At 43.5% G+C, this 23847-nt stretch overlaps 1 protein-coding gene across 3 annotated transcripts in view; it reads left to right on the forward strand.

Moving 5' to 3' along the window:
• PIK3R2 (phosphoinositide-3-kinase regulatory subunit 2) overlaps nucleotides 1-23847 on the forward strand; it is a 94785-nt gene that overhangs the window by 43914 nt on the left and 27024 nt on the right. For all 3 annotated transcript variants that reach the window (XM_083179226.1, XM_083179224.1, XM_083179225.1), the window contains exons 3-8: nucleotides 12141-12233; nucleotides 12516-12578; nucleotides 14037-14177; nucleotides 14905-15097; nucleotides 20588-20673; nucleotides 21527-21629. In XM_083179226.1, the coding sequence (XP_083035352.1) occupies nucleotides 12141-12233; nucleotides 12516-12578; nucleotides 14037-14177; nucleotides 14905-15097; nucleotides 20588-20673; nucleotides 21527-21629 (679 nt within the window). The remainder of the gene's footprint in view (nucleotides 1-12140; nucleotides 12234-12515; nucleotides 12579-14036; nucleotides 14178-14904; nucleotides 15098-20587; nucleotides 20674-21526; nucleotides 21630-23847) is intronic.

Genomic DNA, 23847 nt, shown 5'->3' on the forward strand with positions numbered 1-23847 from the left:
CAAATCCTTTTTTTTTCTTATTTGCCTTGTTTGTAATGTTATAAACCATATTGGCATAACTTTGTGTTACAGAAAGATTGTATCTGCGTGCATTACACATCGAGTTGATCTTGCTGAAACCAGTTTGAGCCTTTTTTTTTTTTTTATTAGACACGTGGTAGAAATGTAATTGAACTGCACTGAAAGGTGTTTTTTTCCATCTTGTAACATGAGAGATTTTTTTTCTGAAATATTTTACAACCTAGGCATTTTGTAAATGAAGAGGTTATGAGAGAAGGCCGCAGAATTAAATGTGTGTACATATCTGATCAATACTTGCTGTAACCGGTCAGAACTACAGATGGATCACATTTTACTGAGCCAGTCAGTCAGCTCACTTTGGTTACCAAATATTGTAGATTCTATTAAAGCAAATTGTTGTAGATATTGCACACTGTCATGTGCTATACACACTTCAGTTCATGTAAAAGTAACTAGCATGCATTCAGTAAACTTTTTTTTTTTTAAACTGTCTGTAATTGATCATCTATGTAGAACACCCAAGATGGCTGCCTATGCTCATTCTTGCAAGGAAAGGGATGCACAGCTCATTAAAGTATTTATGCAGGTAGTATCCTTTAAGCTCACTGGTCATTTTATTCAATTCGAATCCACAGTTTGCAACCATTATAAAATGAGGGTTCCTGACGGCCGTCGGCTATTTTCCCTCGTGGGGGTCCACGACCCCCATAGAGGGAGAATAGAATAGGTGGCTCGCGTAGCGAGCCACCGTGCCCGCAGCGTGGCGAGCGCAGCTTGGCGAGCCTGCAAGGGGCTTTTTTGCGCTCACCATGCTGTCTTACTCCGGGCAGTCGGGATAATGACTGTCGAGATCCCGACTGTCTGAGTCCCGTACCACACCCCTCCAGAGGTATGCAAGATCATATGTGTCCCTCTACCTCGCAGCACTCAGGCCCAAACGGAGCAACAAGATTGCTTTGTTAGGCACTCTACTAACACCCGAAAGATGAGAAAAATTAAAATTGCCCTCTTAGTGACCCAGCTTAAGTTTGCCTTTCAGTTATTCGAATAGCAGCAAAGCTGTATATCCATTCATTTATTTTTTATGTCGTATAATAATTATTTGAATTTTTTTACTCATGTTCAATATCACCTTCTTTTTATGATCTCTGCATATTTAAGCAGAACAAAAGCTTCTTTATTATTAAAGGACCACTAAGCCTATTCTATAAATTGGCATATAAAATAGAGCTACAAATATAGTTCTAGTAAAATATATCACTTAGGGCTTTTTGAGCAATATCTTTACTATATCCTTGTGTGTTCAGCAGATGGGAGGACTTAAGGCCCCCTCCCGTCTGCTCAACATGCAGGTCAATTTGGCTATATAGCCAATGACCCGCATGTTCAGTGGGTACTGGTGACATCCCTGAACAGTTTTGTTTACTGATATATCTTTAAATGTCTGCACTCAATATTGGTGACCCAAGGCTGATATTGTGAACTATATAGACAGTGCTAAAATGGAGAGTGATACGTACCAGCCAATCAGCTCATAGCTGCCATGTTACAGGCTGTGTTTGAAAAATGACAGGAGCTGGTTGGTAATTTATCACTTGCCACTTTTTCACTTTTTGAAGCTTAGTACATAAGACCTATAGAGTTAGCCTTCCTACATTGTCTTGGACCAATTGATCCCATGGTTATCTAATTGGCCCCAAAGCCAGCAGTCTGAGATTTTTGTTCACCTGCCTCAGTGGGTGGAAAAAAAAAATTCCCAGATTGGGGTTAACAGGTACCGTGACAACGTTAACACACAAATCCCTTGAATCAATGGTTCCCAAACTTTTTGAATCATGGTGCACTAAACATTTTTCAAGGCTAATTTTAGGCAAACTTTCTTATTGAGAAATTCAGAATCCAATTTTAAAAATAAGTAAATATTGCTTCATATTTTATGCATGTTACATAGAATATAAATAATTTGAATTGGTCCTTGCTTATCATTTTGTTTCTTTTTACAATGACAATAAAGTGTATCTTCTACAACCAACACATCACCTCTGCAAGTACCCTAAAGCTAGAAACACACCTACAGGTTTATTTGACCAATCTGATTGGTGGAAACATATGGTAATATATGAGAGCATATGACAACCATTTGCTCCCAAATGCTGGAAAATGACAAAAACGATTGTTTAGATATATTTCTTAAATCGAATGGCAATAAGTAATTTGTCTGAATGACCAATTTGTCTGAATTTTCCTGCGTTTCGAAGCAGATGTTCCATTTTCATATACTCTTATACATTACCAGATTTGTGACCCGGGTAGATCCTTTCACACTACACAAATAACCTGTGTTTTCAGCAAATTACCAGGTTGTCTGTGTTTAGCCCGGCTGCTATTACCCCTTTCAGATCGAAAAAGCAGGGTCAGACCCGAGTTTTGAACACGGATCAGACCTGGGTTTAGAGATGTTTATAACGCATTATTGACCCAGGTTATTCCTGGGTTATTATTAGGGATGGTACATCTTTACTCAGCCTGGGTCACCCATGTTAAAACCAGTGTGATGTACGGTGTGATGGGTTATTTATGCATTATTTATGTGAAAGGCGGCCAGACTGCACCCTGGCAACCAAAATGCCGGGTTATTGCCGAGTTGCATGACTGAAAGGGGTATTAGCAAGAATTACAATCCTAATAGCCCTAACTTGATTGAATTTGGTAAGCTATAGATTTTTCTATTATTGGGTTTCTGTAGCAGTAAATATTATTGCCCCCTCTGCTGTTACTCGAGTATGTAACATTTATTCCCCTATTGAAAGGCTGGTCCCAAGTTTCATCCCACTACTAGCAAAACTTCATACAGCTCTTGGTGTTTGCTAGCAATCAGGATTTTCATGGATGGACATATTAAATACATGTAAAATGAATATTCGTAATGTACAGATCCATATTTACCCGGGTCTCAAAACAGGATCTTTTTGGCTATCAGCTGTCTCATGTTTTGGCTCCAAAGATCTGGGTAAGTCTGAATCGGCACATCTCTAATTAATATACTACAAACAATGGGGCAGATGTATTAAGCCTGGCGAAGAGATAAACTGGAGAAAAAGTGGAAGGAGATAACCCGCCAGCCAATCAGCAGTGTTTGAAATATGACAGTTGGAAGTTGATTGACTGGTGAGTTATGTCCTTTCACTTTTTCTCTTCGCCAGGCTAAATACACCTGCCACAATATTTTATGTAAAACTAACTTTCCTGATTTGACGTGGTATTAACAACTGTTACATTGGATTTGTTTGGGGACAGTGGTAATCTGGGTTTACTAAAGATTTTCTGTTCAGAAGAAACTATATGGTGCCCTAAGATTCTTTAATTTTGAGCTACTGGAGCAGATCTATTCTGATATGTGCTCAGTTACTCCTGTTGTTCTGAATCTAGACTTCCCTTCTGGTCTAAATCCAATTACATTTGAGCCAAATTGGTCAACTGGGTGGGTCCGGAATTGGTCTGCGCAAATCTAGAAGGGCGGTATTATCGTGTGATTTCTTTTGAAGCCATCATGCCAATTTACATGTGTGCCTGTCTGCCACTGCCAGGCTGATTAATAATCCTGCAGCTATAGAAGACAGGAATGCGCATGGTATACATAATGTTTTTTAGCAAGGTGTATCTCCAGTACCTAGATACATGCTACAGAAATGTCTGACCAGTAACGACTAGGAAAACCTAACCTTTTCTTTTTACTTTCAAAATATGAACTCTGAGAGATTAGTAGTAAGACCATCCACATTCTCCTGTTTTGTCTGAATTCTACCAATCTGGTAAATAATGCTGAAAGGCTGGTTTACAATGATTTACAGCGGTAGCGATTCTAGGTGGAGTCCCACCATTAGCCTCTACCTTTTAAAGAGTTAATGTACTTGAGAGCTTGGAATTTGCTGAGTAGGCTACATACACTTGGCTAAGGATTAGGCACTGAGCCAGAATGTGTATCAGGAGGAGGGGAAGCAGGAAAAGCATCAAAGCCTGGCTCTGCATCTTTCTTTTATTTCCTCTTTTTGCTTTTCTCCTCCACCCCCAAACGCTTCAGACGTGCTTTTCTAGGTTACTAAACTCCATGGCAGTAGGCTATAGTGGTGCCAGCTTTGATTATCATGGACGTTGAGGGAACACATAACTACAAAGCTTTGCTAGAGGCATTGCAAAATATTTATTTTATTTATTAACAGGTTCTTGTATATGGCAGCAAATTCCGTTGCGCTTTAGATGGGAATATCATTTTTTTTTTACTGTATACTACCAGTTGCTATAATGCTTTCATATTATGCAGCACTACAGAGACTATTTCAGTCCCTGTCCCAGTGGAGCTTATATTCTATATTTCTTGTCCTTTTGTAGTGTCCAAGGAAATTCATGCAGACACATGAGAACATACAAACTCTACACCAGCATTTGCTTATTCATTACCTTGTTCACTTGTGCACACATCCTTAGTATGGGGATGGATAATGTGTGTCCTGCCAGCTGTTGATCTCCAGCAACTCTGCCTTGTTTCCCCGTACACACAATGAGATTTTTCTTTTCTATTTCATCCCAATTTCACCGGGATGTTATCGCGCGGCACAGTGTACTGATTCGATTTTAACTATATAGTACAGTTTTGTACTATATAGTCTTGCCTGCACAGTCTTTTTCTCTACCGTCCAATGGGATACTGGGCTTCACTACTATGGGGATTGAGACCTCCGCAGGAGAGACAGGCACATAAAAGAACTTTCAGTGTGGGTGCACTGGCTCCTCCCCTCAATCTCCCTCCACTAGTCAGTTTTGAAAAATGTGCCTCAGGAGAGGCAGTGCTTCTGGATGCTCCAGAATTTATTTTCAAAGTTTGTTATTTTGGGGCGCTGTGGTGACCACACAGCTGTCCTGCTTCGTGGGTGTCAGGGGAAGGGTCAGTCCCCGACCTCTTCAGGTGCAGAGCTGACCCTGCTACAGGACAATTCGGTCCTGCGTGGGGCTTGCCACCGCACAGCATTGCGCTGTAGCGAGCAAGTCCCCTAGCCGCCGCACACCCCTGACAGGTCTGAAGACTTCAGTGGTGAGTACAGGCTGGGGGTCCCACAAGGGGTCCCCGCAGCCATTTCTGGTGCGGCAAGACGACGGCTAGTAATGGCGGCCCTCCAGCAGGGACTGCGTGAACACCGCGTCTGGTAACTGGCATAGGGGTGCTGCCGCTGGACCACCAGGGACACCTCTCAGGTTAAAATGTATGATACATATATATATTATATATATTTACACCTTATGTCAGTATAAATATATAGAAGCGCCAGCTCCGTGTACAGGGGGCGGGGCTTCACTCAGAGCGGGACCAAGCTCTGCTGGGCGCGCGCTGTCACTTCCTGCTTCTTCACACGCTGCCAGACTCCATTACAGAGGGCTCCTCACTGGCGTGGTGGATCCGGGTACTTGCAGCACGGCAGAGACAGCAGGTTTTTTATAGCTTCTTAGCGCTGCTGCGCTATCTGGCTGATTCAGACACTGTGTTGTTCATATCACTGTGTTTAGCGTTACCAGCTCACCCAGATCTGTGAGTTCAGGTTAAGGGTGCACTTGGCTCCCCAATTGCTCTGTTTATTCCCCACTGATTAGTTACAGCACAGCATAAAACACACACATAGTCTGTTTTTCACATTCAGCAGTGTGGTGTGTGCACGTGTGTGACTGCGTGGGGGTTGTGTTGTACTGCAGACATTGTAGTAATATCTCATCATGGTGAAAAAGTTCACTTGTTTGGTGTGTAGCACCAAGTTTGTGCAGGTTACTTGTGAGGCTTGTATGTCACCACAGCCCAGTAGTGCTGACACCCAGATCAGTGGGGTACCCCCACAGTTGGTGGGGCCGTCGCAGGCAGACGAGCAGGAGCCTGCGTGGGCCTCCAACATAAAGACCTTGTTGGATTCTGTGGCTTCACAGCTTTCCACTAACACTCAGCAAACGCAGAGGGTTCAGAGGGAATTGTCCATGTTAGCTGCCAGGGTGGATATTCTTCATACCCTTAATGTACCTCCTCCTCCCGCACAGCCTCAAAAGAGGCAGGCTACTGCAATGGATCCTGACACAGATGAGGATGATGAGGACATATTGGAGGAGGGTGAGGAGCAGGGTCTGCAGGAACCAGCTCCTGAGGCGGCAGTGCATGGTCCCGAGCCCCTTATCAGGGCCATTAGGGATGTTTTAGATCTCCCAGTAGAGGCATCCACAGAAGGAGATCCTTTCTTCATGACTCAGAGGAAACAGCCAGTGTACTTCCCTGAGCAGGCAGAGTTAGAAACTGTTTTCAGGGCTGCATGGCAAAACCCTGATAAGAGGTTTACTCTTTCAAAACGGTTCACAAATGCATATCCTTTTGAACCTTTGGGCAGAAAGAAATGGGAGGAGCCACCGGTAGTGGACTCCTCTGTTTCCCGCCTTTCAAAAAAGGTGTTGCTACCAGTCCCAGGGGTATCCACCCTTAAGGATGGGGCGGATAGGAGGCTGGAAGCTACCCTCAAGTCCATATATACGGCTAGTGGGGCATCTCAGCGCCCAGTTTTAGCCAGCTGCTGGATGGCTAAGGCAATTCATACATGGTCAACCCAGATTCAGGAGGGTTTGTTGGGTGACATGACTGTGGCCCAGATAGGTGACAGTCTGCGTCACATTCAGGATACCGCTAAGATCCTGTGCGAGGCGCAAAAGGAATTGGGCGCTATAAACACGCGCAATTCAGCCATGGCAGTTTCAGCCAGACGGGCCTTGTGGCTACGTCAGTGGTCTGCAGACGTAGACTCAAAGAAAAGTGTGGAGGGTATTCCCTTTACAGGAGAATGGCTGTTTGGGAGTGAATTAGACGGTTGGATTTCCAAAGCCACGGCAGGAAAATCTACCTTCCTTCCATCAGCTCCCACGGCTGCAAAGCGTACCTTCACAGGTGCTTCCCAGCAGTCCTTTCGTGGGAACAGGTTTCGCCCCAAGGCCAGGGGCGCCTCCAATGCCAGCAGGGGCACGAGAGGCAAGTTTAGGAAGCCTAGCTCCTCCAACACCCAGGACCGTCCAAATGCCGCGGTTTCCTCTAAGCCTGCAGCATGACGGGGTTTTCCCGCCACGAGACTCTCTCGCGGTGGGAGCGCGATTGTTGCATTTCAGCCATGTGTGGGACGCATCGGGTCTGGATTCCTGGGCCAGGGGTCTCATTTCTCTAGGTTACAGGCTGGAATTCGACAAACCTCCTCCCAGACGATACTTCAGGTCGGCACTCCCAGCATCCCAGGAAGATCAGGTGCTCCTTCAGGGGGCCATTACCAGGCTGCTTCAGTCTCAGGTAATTGTACCGGTGCCAGACACGGAGCAGGGCCAGGGATATTATTCCAACTTATTCCTGGTCCCGAAGCCAGACGGCTCAGTAAGGCCCATCCTGAATCTAAAGTCACTGAACCCCTTCCTGCGTGTGTTCAAGTTCAGGATGGAGTCCTTGCGCTCTGTGATCGCCAGTCTGGAGAAAGGGGAGTTCTTGGCCTCTATAGACGTCAAAGACGCCTATCTACACATTCCTATTTGGCCCCCACACCAAATCTATCTCAGGTTTGCCTTGGGGAACGACCATTACCAATTCCGGGCGTTACCCTTCGGCCTGTCGACAGCCCCGCGGGTTTTCACAAAGGTAATGGCGGAAATGATGTCACTACTCAGGCTCCGAAGGGTCAATGTAGTGCCATACCTGGACGACCTGCTAATAAAAGCAGGGTCGGCGGAGGCTTTAAGCAGTGCTCTCAAACTGTCCATACAGGTTCTAAGAGACCACGGGTGGATCCTGAACATGCCCAAATCATCGCTGGTTCCAACCCAGAGGATGGTTTTCTTGGGCATGATCCTGGATACATCGGAACAAAAAGTCTTTCTGCCGATGGAAAAGGTCACTGCAATACAACAGCTGGTCAGGGAGGTCCTACAGTCACCTCTGGTACAGATCCATCTTTGCCTCCGGCTTCTAGGCAAGATGGTGGCTTCATTCGAAGCAATACAATTTGGCCGCTTCCATTCCAGGACTTTTCAATTGGACATTCTGACAAAATGGTCCGGCTCCCCCCTGCAGATGCGCAGAAGGATTGGCCTTGCAACAAGAACCAGGATCTCGCTACAGTGGTGGCTAGATTCATCCAATCTGTTGGCAGGCAGACGGTTCCAGATCCAGGACTGGATTCTGGTAACCACGGACGCCAGCCTGAGGGGCTGGGGAGCTGTGACACAGGGAGTCCGCCTACAGGGTCGATGGTCCCCACTGGAGTCGGGCCTTCATATCAACAAGCTGGAGTTGAGGGCGGTTTACTATGCCCTGTTACAGGCAGCTCCATTGTTACAGGGCAAGGCGATCCAGGTCCAGTCGGACAATGCCACCACTGTGGCCTACATAAATCGGCAGGGTGGTACCAAGAGCATGCCTTGCATGAGAGAAGCGTCAAAGATTCTGTCTTGGGCGGAACAGAATGTCCTGGCCCTGTCTGCCATTTTTATCCCGGGGGTCGACAATTGGGAGGCGGACTTCCTGAGTCGCCACGATCTTCACCCGGGGGAGTGGGGCCTTCACACAAAAGTGTTCAATGCCATAGTGGATCTGTGGGGGCTCCCTCAGATCGACCTGATGGCTTCACGTTTGAACCACAAAGTAGCAAGGTACTGTGCACGGACCAGAGACCCAGGGGCCATAGCGGTGGACGCTCTCACCTGGACCTGGGAATTCCAATTGGTGTACCTGTTCCCACCTCTCCCATTGTTGGCTCGGGTGCTAAAGCGGCTCCGGCATCAGGGGACGGAGGCCATACTGGTGGCGCCAGATTGGCCAAGAAGGGCCTGGTACGGGGACATTCAGGCCATGCTAGTGGAAGACCCGTGGCGTCTGCCCCTAAGAAGACCTGCTCCTCCAGGGCCCGTTCGTCTTCCAGGACTTACAGCGGCTACGTTTAACGGCCTGGAGGTTGAGCGGCAGATCTTAGTCAAAAAGGGTCTCCATCCCTCTGTCGTCACTACAATGATAAAAGCCAGGAAGCCGGTGACGGCTGCTCATTATCATGTAATATGGCGCAGGTATATTGCTTGGTGTGAGAAGAATGACTTGCCTTCGGCCAGTTTTCGATTAAACAACCTGCTATGTTTCCTTCAGGCTGGTTTGGATAAGGGTCTCAGATTGGGTTCCTTAAAAGTCCAAATCTCCGCGCTGTCTGTGTTTTTCCAGAAAAAGATTGCGGCCTTGCCGGAAGTGCAAACCTTCTTACAGGGGGTTCTGAGGATTCAGCCCCCCTTTGTGCCTCCCACTGCACCATGGGATTTGGAAGTGGTTCTTACTTTCTTAAAATCAGCCCGGTTTGTTCCACTGGAGGAGTCTGAGCTCCGACACCTCAGTTGGAAGACTGTTGTTCTGCTGGCCCTAGCTTCGGCCAGGAGGGTGTCCGAGCTTGGAGCCTTATCCTGTCGGAGCCCTTACCTTGTGTTCCACAACGATAGGGCGGAACTCAGGACTAGACCACAATTCCTTCCAAAGGTGGTGTCAGGGTTCCACCTAAACCAACCTATTGTGGTTCCTTCTAGTGCAACACACCCGGATATACCAGATTCCTTGGATGTGGTCCTCACCCTTAAGGGGTATGTCAAGCGCACAGCTAGGATCCGTAAGACGGACAGCTTGCGCAGAAGAAGGGTTTACCTGCTTCAACGCGTACCATTGCCAGGTGGATAAGATGTACTATCCAACAGGCTTATGCATCAGCTGGTCTATCGCTTCCTTTTTCAGTAAAGGCTCATTCAACCAGGTCTGTAGGTACCTCTTGGGCTGCTGCTCGAGGGGTGTCGGCTATGCAGCTTTGCAGGGCCGCAACTTGGTCAGGGCAACACACATTTGTGAAGTTCTACAAGTTTGACACCCTGGCCAGGGAGGATTCCCAGTTCGGGAATGCGGTTTTACAGCAGACTCCGCACGTTCCCACCCGTTCTGGTAGCTTTGGGACCTCCCCATAGTAGCCCAGTATCCCATTGGACGGTAGAGAAAATAGGATTTTGGGTACCTACCGGTAAATCCTTTTCTCGTAGTCCATATGGGATACTGGGAGCCCGCCTCGGTGCGGCTTTTCTGCTGTCAGATTCTACTTCATGTTAGGCTTATTGCCTTGTTTTCTATAGCATAGACATGTCTATAGCCTTGTTTACAGTTACAGGTGTCCTCAAAAGTTGTTAGGATTCACCTCTCTTTTATATGTTTCTTGTTCGTTTGGGTGTGCTGGATGAATCTCACCACAATACATTTTCACATACTCCTCACATGCTCTCCTTCGGCACAGTTTTTGCATTAACTGACTAGTGGAGGGAGATTGAGGGGAGGAGCCAGTGCACCCACACTGAAAGTTCTTTTATGTGCCTGTCTCTCCTGCGGAGGTCTCAATCCCCATAGTAGTGAAGCCCAGTATCCCATATGGACTACGAGAAAAGGATTTACCGGTAGGTACCCAAAATCCTATTTTCTATTCCATATAGACTAAATGAGAGCGCACTTCCTCCTCTGATCAGGATGGAATGCGGCTGATAACCATTCCATGATGATTCGATTTTAACTATATAGTCAAATTGAAAATGACCCTGAATCGCACTGTGTGTATGGGGCATTAGGTTTCCTTTTAACAATCCTACTAATCACAGGCAGCGTATTTTATCTTGTAGTGACACTAACACATCACTTGTGTCAGGGGGTGCAGCACTGTCTTACTTCTCCTTGTGGCCGTCAGCCTAATGCTGCTGGTGAATGGCCCTCCCTTGGTCGTAAGAGAATTGGCTTATGTTTGTTGAAGCAAAAAAAAGTTGTGTGTGGTATCGGTGATGGCGGGGGGTGAGGACAGCATTGAATGAAATCGTACAGTGCAATTAACAATAAATGTTGAGTATTAGTAGCAGAACCAGAGTTTTGCATAGTCCAAGGACACTGGTTGTGTAGAGAGGCTGGTTCTGCAGGGTCTTCTGTTATGTAGAGCTATGGTTCTCTAACTCTGCCCCCTGGGCCCCAAACAGCTCCCATTTCCCAGGTCTCCCAGACGGTGCACAGGTGTAGTAATTACTGACCTGTTTTGAAAGCTCCACAGCTGTAGAGAATTATTGCACTTGTGATAATCTGATGAGATCTGGAAACCATAAGCCTTTTGGGGCCCTGAGGACAGAGTTTGACAACCTATAGCATAGAGAGAATGTCAGTGACACATCTATTCATTTGACTATACCTCCCAACATGACCCTCCCCAGGAGGGACACAATGCTCTGTTTCTGGACTTCCTCTTAATGTATGATTGCCATCAACTGTTTCAAACGTGTTCCACCACAGGTGATACTAATCATGGCACTTGTGTAGTTTCACGGCACCAGCATGGCGCCGTGCTACTTCTGGTTTGTACGCTCGGCAAACTATGTAAAATAAACTAACTTAACTCCATGCCAACATGGATAGTTCATACCCCCACTATCCATGTTGGCATGGAGTCGATTTTAGATAGTGTGGCGAGCCACCAAGCCCACAGCGTGGGCGAGTGAAGCGAGCCCCGCAAGGGGACTGAGACGCACGGCACCATGCTGGCGCCGTGAAACTACACAAGTACCCTAATCATAAATTAAGAGAGAAGTCCAGAAACAGAGCAATGTGTCCCTCCTGGAAAGGGTCATGTTGGGAGATATGCATTTGACACTAGATGCTAATGTCATGCCTCCCAACATGACCCATTCCAGTAGGGAGACAGTGCTCTGCTCCTGGACTTCCATCTTAATTCATGATTGCGAACACCTGTTTTGAACAGGTTAAGTGCTAAGAAAGGTGTTTAAGCACAGGTGAGGGCAATCACAAATAAAGTGGGAAGTCCAGGAACAGAGCATTTTTGTCCCTCCTGGAGAGGGTCATGTTGGGAGGTATGCATGTCCCAATATAAATGATTAATTTTATGGTTTTAATTCACTGTACCATATTAAACTTTTTTTTTTATAGACCTTTATATTTGTGCAATATTATGAAAATAGGCTGTTACAGTTACCTTTTTAATCACGGCCATTTTTTTTTATTATAGGGTTGCTGCTACCTGAACTCGTTGATCAGTTTACCCCTCAGGAGGTAGCTCCTCCTCTCCTTGCCAGATTGCTTAAAGTCATTGAAAAGAAAGGTAAGAATTTTGAGAAATTCTGCATTGCCTTTGTAAAGTAGTGTGTATCAGCTGACTGACCAACAAGGTCTTTTTAATAGCTGTATACTGGGTTCAGTCAGCTATGGAAGCTAGACTAATGATTGTGTAAGGAACAAATGTAACTAGAGTTTTCTACTTCAATTAATTGATTGTGTTGATGAGGTTGCTCAGTATAGGCATATGGTGTGGGGGATGGGAGGAAAAAGAATCTGTCTGCTCTGATGCTAAGTAAATTAAATGTGTCCCTTGTTTTCTTTTTAGGACAGGACAGTGAAATGCTGTACAGGACCTCTGGCTCCGAGTTTAAACATCCAATAAAAACCGGTAAGAACCAGTTGTTACAAGGGTCGCTCTTGCCAGTGAATGCTACAAACAGTGGAAAGGGTTGATGATTTTGTTTTTCTTAAAAGTACAGAGAACTATGAGAGAGAACTAAATAAAATTAATTAGCTGTCCTGTTTCTTTAATGTTTTATTTGATTTTACTTAAAATTTTCACAAAATGCACATGCAGTTATATTACTAGAAGGAAACATATACTAGTCACTACGCACTTTTTCTTGCTGCCCAGTATTGCTACACAAAGTAGAACAAAATGTTTCCTGGAACAGTGATCTGCACTTTTGGCCAAATGTAATATCCACCGAGGTCAGCGGCCGTGCGGGATGCCGACCAAACTATTGCGTTTTTTTTTAAAGGGGCAATCATTGCCATTTGTGTCTTCAAACACTTACTTGCTTTTTTTTTAGATAAGTGTCGTCCTACATCTTGAATATTTTTTTCAATAAAGCTCAAGATGCTTGGTGTAAGTAAAATGCCAGGTTCTGTGCAACGCTGCTATTGTGGTTATTGTTTGTTGAAAATGCATCTTTGTAACAACATGATGCAGCTAGGACTTGCTAGAAGTCTGTGTACAGTACACAACATAACGTAGTATAGAAAACAATCTGCGTACTGCAGCAGGACTTTGTATACAGATTCAGACTCATTTACACACAGGTATGGTGCATATCAATCAGCTTAGTATCCTGATGCGTCCTAGTGGCATTGGATTGCAGCTTAAGCTGCATACACACTGTATCAATCTTTCATTTGAATGGCCAATATATTGTGTACCAGCGATGTGTCTGAACAGCGTCGTTCAGTCATATCGCAATCTAAAGATATGTCAGGGCATTGTGCTGTGTGTACGCTCAATCCACCGACTGCCCGCAGCAGAGCCTGATGTGATTAACTGCTCATCTGCATGTGCCCGCTCAGTTGTGACGTAAGCCCTGACTGGTCAGGCAGCATGTATGAAGAACACGTTGCCCAAACTGTCTGGATGTATACAGCCTAATAAGCATTTTTGTCAAAAATATACTAAACACTTGCAGTGTTGTATAGGAGCTGTTGCACTGAGCAGGCCTGTTTGGCACAACTGCAACAATGATGTATGAAGACCTATCTGTAGTAGCAGCTTGCCCAATGTAAAGAAAATGATTGAACTATTAACAGTAATATTTAAGTTTTCTTGCCAATTGACATTGCGGACTTCACAAAAGACTAGTGGCAAGTGACCCTCTAAATGGGACTATAATAACGAATTACATTCTAGGTATTTACACCGATCCATAACCACGAACCGGAGAAGTGACTATCATAGATTATCTGTTAAAATAGCGCCTGTCAAGGACCGGGGTATATTAGGCAGCACTTTTCTGCCAAATATATACAGCAGTAGAGATGGGATTTAAAACCATTTGGTTTGCCTTTTATGTGTGTTCATTCAATACTTTTATAGTTTCAGATCTCTCTGGGGGGATAGACCTGGAAGCAGCAGACCTACTGTTCCTAACAGACATGGTGAAGCTTTTCCTGGAAGAGTTACCAAGTCCTGTAATTCCACTGCACGTCCATCGTGATCTCATTCAAGTGCTGTTAGGTGAACAAACCAAGCTCTGTTGTTCTGCTTTATAGCCTGCTAAATGGTCATTAACATGCAACATGGTTAGACATGGTTTTATGGATGTAAGGATCCTCCGTATTTATTATAGTATGTAGAAACCTCTATTATTTTATGTTCATATACAGCTAATATTACACTATTATTTAAATGTATAATGGTCGGTAATACCTTTTAAATAATGCTGTGAATTGCGTATATAACAGTCAAAACTAATTTATGAAATGGGTGCAGAGAAATCATTTATTTACAACAGAGAAGAATAGTATTTATCTATGTATTTAGGGTTGTAAATTCTTACGTATTTAATTGAATGTCAGTTCTTACTATAATTGACATCCAGTTACATAGCCCTAGTCTGATAGGCCTTTAGGTAATTCCCAGTCATTACACTGGGATTTCACTCACTGCATAGAGCGCTAGCATCGTATAGTGTCTCCATTTGACGGTGGTCGAACTCTTATGGATTTGTACTATATACATGCGTTTGGTAGACCTGTATGCATGTGCCCGTATATACTGTAATGCTTATGAATTCAGTCAAGTTTTTTTCTATTTTATTAACCTGAGTATTTAAAAGTATAGTTTTAATGTTGCATATATTATATATAAAAATCTGGTGTGTGTGTACGTATATAAATATTTGTAGTCCTATGCATTAAGCCCTCTTTTTTTTTTTTTTCTTGTTTATTTTTGTCACTTGCAGAGAATGGCGATGATGAGCAGAAGAGAGCACAGATTTCTACTATTTTGCAGCCACCTGCCGTCCCCTTGCAACACATACTAGCTTTCCAGTACATACTTCGACACATCAAAAAAGTGTGCAACATTAATGGACTGACTGTGAAGATGGCTGCTGACTATTTTGGGCCTTTGTTGCTGCGACCTGTGATTGCAGGGTGAGTTATTGTGTTTTAATATTTGCTATATTAAAAAAAAAAAAGTTACACCCAGGAATAAAGAGCTTCACTCGCTGGACTTTGAAATAAACTTTTTAGTGGTGTAGAAGAAAGTTGTCACATACAGTCAACGTTTCAAGGCCTTATAGCCTTTTCTTCAAGACGGACACTCATAAAGTGCAGTAGTGATTGTGCAAAAAGGATTTTTCTTTTTGCACAATCACTACTGCACTTTATGAGTGTCCATCTTGGAAAAAGAAAAGGCTATAAGGCCTTGAAACGTTGACTGTATGTGACAACTTTCTTCTGCACCACTAAAAATAATATATATATATATATATATATATATATATATATATATATATATATATATATATATATATATATATATATATATATATATATATATATATATATATATATATATATAAATAATGTGTTGAACGCCGATTATCTGGCATCGTCGGTTCCAGCACTGTGCCGGATTATCAGTGATACTATTTTAAAGCACCATAACCCCGCAGCGCGATCCCTGCAGCCCGGCTCTCACCTCCGCCACACCACCCGCAGCTTCTCTCCGGCTCCCATGGCATTCCACCTACCGCAGCAATTATTGGATCCCGCAGCATGACCCCCCCCCCCCTGCATCCCAATACCCTCCCACTACCTCTCTAAACCTTCCCACTGCCCTTGCAACTACTTCTAAGCCCTACCACAGTACCCACTATGTCTAAAAAGCAAACAAAATTTACTTCCGGCAGGCACCCGACTTTCCGGATCAACGGATATATATATATATATATATATATATATATATATATATATATATATATATGTCGGTTTTAGGTCCTCTTTACAAAATTAACCAGACATTTGGTAAACCATTTAGATTGTAACAGACCTCTGGATATCAGGACTGGAGTATGGATCACTGTTGGGAACAATGAGTAGGGTTGTAGGCAATGTTCCCTCTAATTTTACCAAGGCTGTGTGCGGCAAAAGATATTGGCTGTGCAACTTTGGAAGAAATGTACATTTTTGTGCGTCACATAACATATACAGGCCTAGGTTTCGAGTTCTGTTGAGTTAATAAAGCAATTTGAATGTTTACAGACTTCCCACACCACACATATAGGCTATAACAGTGATTTTCAACCTTATTAAACTCGTGGCACACTAAACAAGATTTTAACCTTTGTGCGCTCAGTTGTAATGTCTGTGCGCGGGCTCGGCGAGTTGTGTGCGCGCGCACATGCGCACAGCTTAGAGGGAACACTGGTTGTAGGGAGCAGCAAATGAGGCTGAGTGTAAGGAGCAGGCAGTGATCGCGCTCAGTGGAGAAAATGTGTGGGGTCTTACTCGGCTTTTTCTGGATACCATCGTATATATATTTTTGAGGAGAGAGGGAGGTGGGGAGATGACTGTGGCAACAGGGGGGTGTGGTGAAGTTATGTGGGTAAAGCTGGGAGGGGTTGCCATGATGGTGGGCGAGCTGACAGGGGGTGAAGCAGCCTTATTTAGGTGCTGCTCTCCTGGTCCTGGCTGTTGTCCTGGTTCGGTGCTGGCTGCTCAACAGATACTCAGGATTGGTTTGAAAAACTGAGTCCTGGTCCCCAATTTAGCACAGTTTTTTGTGAACTGAGCAGCAAGGGAGGGTGGCAGTAGAGAGCAGTAATGGTGGGTGTGTGGAGAAAACAGGAGAGAGATATAAGAAGTGTGGCACTTACTATTAGACGGGCAGTCCTATAGACACAGACATTGCCAGTGGCATCTCAGATGAAGTGCTGGCCACCAGCCAATCAAGACCCGCTGCAGCAACCACTTCCCAGATAGACTGCCGCTTCACCCACTCTGATTGGCAGGTGGACGGCATGACACAACTGCCTCTTGGGCCGCACAGCTGGGCAGCATCTGAGCCAAATGTTAGTACTGCTGTGAGGGCTGCCTGGTACAACAGCACATGCATGACCTAATCCCATGAATCTCAGGATTGGAGGCTCCAACTCCATTTCCATTTTTTTGTACCCGAATCCTGAGATCAGCTTGAGTGGCTTCCTTATTGAATCTATTTTCTTGATAGAAACTTAAAGTTTATATAATAATTTTCACAGCATTTATCGAAATAATAATGTAATATACCACGGCTGTTAGGCTATAGGCAACAGCTCTGGTTTTCATTTTTAGAAACTTGTAGTAAATATTTAAAAAATTGGACTCGCTATGAACAGACAATTACTAGATGCTGAAAGACTTTATAAAGACCAATTCTACCGTATTGCTTCTCTTCTCATTTACAACTGCTTAGCAGTGCTGTGCCACTCTGCCTGATATCCACATGGCCTTTGTCCCACACTTCTACAAAATCTGACCGCTAACATGCCCGTTACTAAAGGCAACAGTTTTGTGAAGTGTTAAGTACTGCATCTCTTCAAGTATAATTCTTGATAGGACAAATATGGAATGTCCCCTATGTCATTGTCCCCAATTATATTAAACCAGAATTATTTTGCTTCCCACACGTGAAAAGGTCCTTTTAAAAAGTACTAATGCTGAACCCAATGGTTAAGTACTTTGCATTGGATAAATCCAAACTGAAAAAGGATCTAGGAGTCTAGGAGTCAAATTGTAGTGCTCAGTGTCATGTAGCAACAAATAGAGCCAACAGAGTATTAGCCTATATAAGAGGAGGGTATGGAGACTAAGGACTCAAATGTAATCATGCCACTTTACAAAGCATTGGTTAGACCACATCTAGAATAGAGAATTTTTAATTCTGGGACCCGCACTATAAATAGGACATCCTAGCACTGGAAAAAGGCCAAATAAGAGCAACAAAGCTAATCAAGGGCTTGGAGAAATTAAGCTATGAAAAAAGATTAGACAAATTGGGATTGTTTACTATAGAAAAGAGACGTTTAAGGGGAGACCTGCTTAACATGGACAAATATATCAGGAGCCAATACATGGAATGGTCAGGCACCCTTTTTGCTTTGAGGAAGGAACCTAGGACATGTGGGCATGATCTTAGATTAGAGGAGAGAAGATTTCGTTCCCTTAGAAGAAAAAAAAACTTTTTAATGGTCAAGCCAGTTAACCTGTGGAACTCTCTTCCTGGAGATGTGGTGTCGGCAGACACAAGCAATACTTTTAAAAGTAGGTTAGCCAAACATCTAAAAACATCCAGGGGTACAAACAACAATCATAATCTGTCTAGAACTAAATCAGATTACACAGGTTATAAAAGGGATGTTGCAAATAGATCATGCACTTTAGCCAAAGGTTGAACTCGATGGCCGTACGTCTTAATTCAGCCTTAACTACTATGTAACGATGTAAGAATAGACACAATCTCTGACTAGTTGTGAACTGTAATCTGTGTCTGCCCCAATTAGCCTGTCTCAGTCTCAGATGACCGGTAGTGTCAGACATACTCATTTATGCACAGACTGGAAAAAAAACTATTAGATGGTTCGGTTCGTGAATCACAATAATTTTGCAATTCATTTGCAGATTTACACAGGGCAGGTATTCTCTGTGTCTGGGTGATGTCTGTCTACTTGCAGTCATCTGCAACTTTGCAAATCAACGATCAGGTCTGAATCAGGCGTATAAGCAGCACTGCACACAATCAGCAAGTTCCCATAGTTCACAAACTCATGGTATATTTGCATGTACGGCGTAAGCATGTGTAAATATTAAATACAAATGTTAATGTACATCAACGAACAGTCTTAAGGGATACTTCATATTTTATGCAATGTCAATGTTTTTTCAAAGAAGTGTTTAGCAGCAGACAATCACACTGTGCCGCGATCACACTGTGCACTCGCCAAGGTACCTTTTTCGTTCACACGGACGTTTTAAATGTAATGTGATTGACAGGAAAGAACCATTTGGTTGTTGGCAAAAACGCAGGCATGTCAGGCTGTTTTCAAGGCACGTGTCTGTCTTTGGCTGTGATCATGAACGTAGAAAAAAGTGGTACCAGCATCACTACTGCCATTCCCAGTCTACGCAGCCATAGGTCAACCCTAGGAATCGATGTTCCTCGTTAACTGTGTCAGTTCTGCGTATTCATACTCCATTGCAGAGGATTTTGCATTGGCTGCATTTGGTATCGATCTTCGTTCCTGGGCGGCAGCTTCCTTTCTGATACTTAGCCGTTCTGTAACCCTGAAAAATGCAGCTGTGAATTCATTGACCTACAAACCTGAATTAGACCCTCTGTTTCTGTGCAGATTCTTGTTGAATTTGGCAACCGATATCTATGCCCAAATTGTAAGGGGATTCTGTAGTTCCACACTTGTAACCAACTGTTTCTGCCTTTTTGGTCCTAATGTAAATTAAACCTACCTTCCACTAAAACCATAGTAGCCAAGTGATGATGAATACCAGGCGATTTTATGTAGGTGCTCCATGCAGACGTAGGTTGTCAGAATCTGTACAAGACTGGAAAAGTATGCAGAGACTAATAAAATGTATAACAGTTGGTATCTGGATACAATGGGTAAATTATGCCATTTGACGGACTTAAGCTGTGGAATGAAGGTTAATGCTTGCTTGAAGGTTAATGCTAGGGCGAGCATTAGTAGAATGGCTGTACTGGTGAATATCTATAGGTTAGCTGCTTTTAGTGTTCACCAGAGGGCCCAGCAGATGAAAAGCTGGGTCTGGGCAGTGGCATCACAAGCCAGGTGCAGCCAGGAGTCACCCATGATACCTGCTGGCTCTTGTATAATATTTCCCTCACCTGGCTCCTTTCATAGAAGAACAGTTGGCATTACAACTTCCCAGGCTCTGGGGGCTTTCAGCATTCACCATAATGCTGGACATGCTCTCTGAGTGACGCAAAATAGTTCCAGCTAGGCATCTCCCATTTTCAAGCAGCTTTGTCTTTGTGGTGGGGAGGATATATGGTGGTGCAGCTCCCTCTGGGTAGGAGCATTAGGCCGTAAACAGGAAGTGGGCAGTTCTACGAATCTACAAACAGAGCGCCGCACATTAAATTGTATGCGTTACAAAAGCCGTACGCCTTCCTGCACACTATTGCTATCCAGTTGGGTCTGGAACACTGGTATTGAATGATATGTGATTGGAGAAGTCTCATGTTTCCTGATGAATCATGTTTCTTTAACTCACTGCAGATGTTGTGGCTATACAGACAGCAGAACAAATATCCATCATCACAACCCACAAATGGATGTGCTACCAATAATCCTTCCTGAACTGGATGATGTAGAATCGATCATTGCATTTGGGCTAATATTCCCCACAAAACATTCAGACCATCCTAGTTAGTAGAATCCATGCCAAGAAAATCTAAAGCTCTATTAAGTGTAAAAGGAGGCTCAACAAAGTTCTACTAATGTAGTCATAACAATTTGGCCACTCATTTTAAATGTTATTAATATAGGCCGCTTAATGTATGTCAGTAGAATCTTTTGTACGGGACAAGAAAATTCCTGATACATTTTTTCCCTTTATTACCAGGGCTGAAGCTTTGCCTGAATATCCTGCACTGCTCTTGGAGACTCTGTTGCAGAATAATGATCTTCCAGCAGAACAACCTCCTCCAGGTACACCCTTTTTCCTTGGACGTTTGTATTTGTGTAGCACATATATTTGAGCAGTTACAGTGTACAAGGGATCATTGTGTTTTTGTATTAAGCCTTGGAGTGCCAACATCTTTGAGCGATGTGCAAAATATTGGCGTCACTCACATTTGTTATATAAATTCATGTAAAAAATGCATTTAAAAAAAAATTATATTTCCTATATAAGGTAAACATTACAGGTCATTATGATGAATAACAATGTTTGCTTGCCAATTTTCGCACTAATTGTGTCAAATTCACTTGGCACTTAAAGGGTTTGTTTGGTACATGTCCCCTTGCAGCTGCACACAATTTTGTTAAGGCACTGGCCTAGTCATAATAGTATAGTATTCATTCTTGCACCCGCCATCTTTGAAAACCCATGCAGTTCCTCTTCCCTGGCTGGGGTGTCGCTGTCTGCTGTGGTGTTTCTAGCACAGGTCTAGTTTGCATATCAGTGCTGATTGACCGACCACACTGTGCTAGAAGCACTACAGCAGACAGTGACACCCCAGGCAGGGAAGAGGAACTGCATGGGTAAACCAATCCCTTCTGATGTATAGAGAAATCTGACCCATTGAATAGTACTGTTTTACAGAGGTTTTAAAGGGGTACTGCATGTCTTTTTTGAAAATGTAGACAAGGGCAGGTTACCCCTCTGTCCTATATTCTAAAACTGAAAATAAAATACAACTTAATGGCTTAGGTGGGTTTATTTTTTTTGTAGCTCTAGCTTACTAATAAGTGTCAGTCAAGTTTATTTTCTTACATACGGAAGTTTATTTGTGCACTGTTGTTCAGCATAAAGGATTTGTAAGTTTTCTTGCTTTTTCAGCTCTTCCCCCCAAACCCACAAAATCCAAGCTACAAGCAGGTGTAGTAAATGGGTCCGGAGGGACGGTGCAGGAGGCAGAGTGGTACTGGGGAGAAATTACTAGGTGAGACTGATACTGCTTTACGTTGGGCTTATGCTAATGTCAGACAGCAGGTAGCCACTTTGCAAACCCACTCTGCTGATGATTAAATGCTACTTATAATCACTTAAGGTGTGTACACACAGCAGGATATGCCGTGAGATGCGAGATCGCATCGGGACTCGCATCTAACGCCATGCTAGAGGGGCACAGTTTACACTATATAGTGCAGATCTGCACTATATAGTGTTGCCTGCCCACTCTATCTGGCTGCCTATTTGTGCTCACACGTGAGCATAAAAAAGCATGTGATTTGGCTTCCGATGTTCCCTATATCGGGAACATCAGAAGCCAAATCTTACCGTGTGTACACACTATAAGTAGTGTTCATTCTAGCACCCTGCTCATTGTAAAATCCTTGTAGTTCCTCCTTCTGCCTGGGGTGTCGCTGTCTGCTGTGGGACTTCAAGAACTGTCTAGTTTGTTTCTCAATGTTGAGATACAAAAGTGACTGTTGTAGAAACACCACAGCAAAATGTGACACCCCAGGCAGGAAGGAGGAACTCCAAGGATTTTTCAATGAGAAGGGTGATAGAATGGAGATTTTTGTTCCTAAGAGAAAGGGAATAACCCAGTCTCCCAAGAGCCCCGGCGCTAATTAGTATAAAGGTTTTAATCTGTGTGGAAAATTTAAATAAATTATATAAAAGGTGTCCTAATTGGCTGCTGCAGAAATGAGAAGTCTGCCAGACTTCAAAAGGGAAGAAAACGGATTCTCTTCACACAAAGGTTGTATATAGGGAAATACACACTGCGCTGTCAATCAGGACAGAAGTTAAAAAGGATATTTGGAATATATGGCACACCAAGCACAATGAAAGAGGACACGCTCTAATTAAATATAAAACATTTTTATATAGACACAAAACAATATATTTAAGAATATAGGTGGGTAATAAACTAAAATTGGAGTATAATTAGCACAAATACATATACACGAATATATAGACACAAATGATATAATAAGAATTAGGTGGGTAATAAACTGAAATTGGAATATAATCAGCACAATTGTATGTACATGAATAAAAATACTATTATCTGGACCAGTTGATTAAAAATAAAAACAGCAGACTTGGTATTTTTCATATAGTATAATTAGCTGGCGTCCCAGTGGGAATGGTATAGTGGTATCAAATGTTGATAGTCCCCTCAGAGGGTTGCCGTTGAAAGTACACACAGTTAGAAGCCTTATAGCAGCAGAAAAGTTAGTAAGCCAAGTAAACCTGGGTTAGTGAGTAAGCTGACACGCACAAAAGTTCATGCAGGTACTGGCAGATGAGGCAAGTAGCAGGCGTCTGCGTGTTAGTATAGCAGACACAGTTAGTAATGAGCCCAAACTGCAGGAGTCATGGAAACACTCACTGCATTTTGAGGATGGATGTTGTACTTTACTGAGGTACAACATCCATCCTCAAAACGCAGTGAGTGTTTCCATACCTGCAAATCCAAGCGTATATCCGTGACTCCTGCAGTTTGGGCTCATTACTAACTGTGTCTGCTATACTAACACGCAGACGTCTGCTACTTGCCTCATCTGCCAGGACCTGCATGAACTTTTGTGCTTGTCATCTTACTCACTAACCCAGGTTTACTTGGCTTACTAACTTTTCTGCTGCTATAAGGCTTCTAACTGTGTGTACTTTCAACGGCAACCCTCTGAGGGGACTATCAACATTTGATACCACTATACCATTCCCACTGGGACGCCAGCTAATTATACTATATGAAAAATACCAAGTCTGCTGTTTTTATTTTTAATCAACTGGTCCAGATAATAGTATTTTTATTCATGTACCTACAATTGTGCTGATTATATTCCAATTTCAGTTTATTACCCACCTAATTCTTATTATATCATTTGTGTCTATATATTCGTGTATATGTATTTGTGCTAATTATACTCCAATTTTAGTTTATTACCCACCTATATTCTTAAATATATTGTTTTGTGTCTATATAAAAATGTTTTATATTTAATTACAGCGTGTCCTCTTTCATTGTGCTTGGTGTGCCATATATTCCAATTTTCCTTTTCAGGGTCCATGGGTCCCACAGGGGACATCGGGGTTGTAGGTGGATCCAGGGGGTCCGAGGCACCAATAAGCGAAGCTTCTAAAGATTTCCCAGGATGCCCGGGCCCTCTCCCCTACAGCCCCGACATCCAGGCTCATCTAGCCAG

Source organism: Crinia signifera, chromosome 1 (genome assembly GCF_055691185.1).
Source record: "Crinia signifera chromosome 1, ASM5569118v1, whole genome shotgun sequence".
Classification (NCBI taxonomy): domain Eukaryota; kingdom Metazoa; phylum Chordata; class Amphibia; order Anura; family Myobatrachidae; genus Crinia; species Crinia signifera.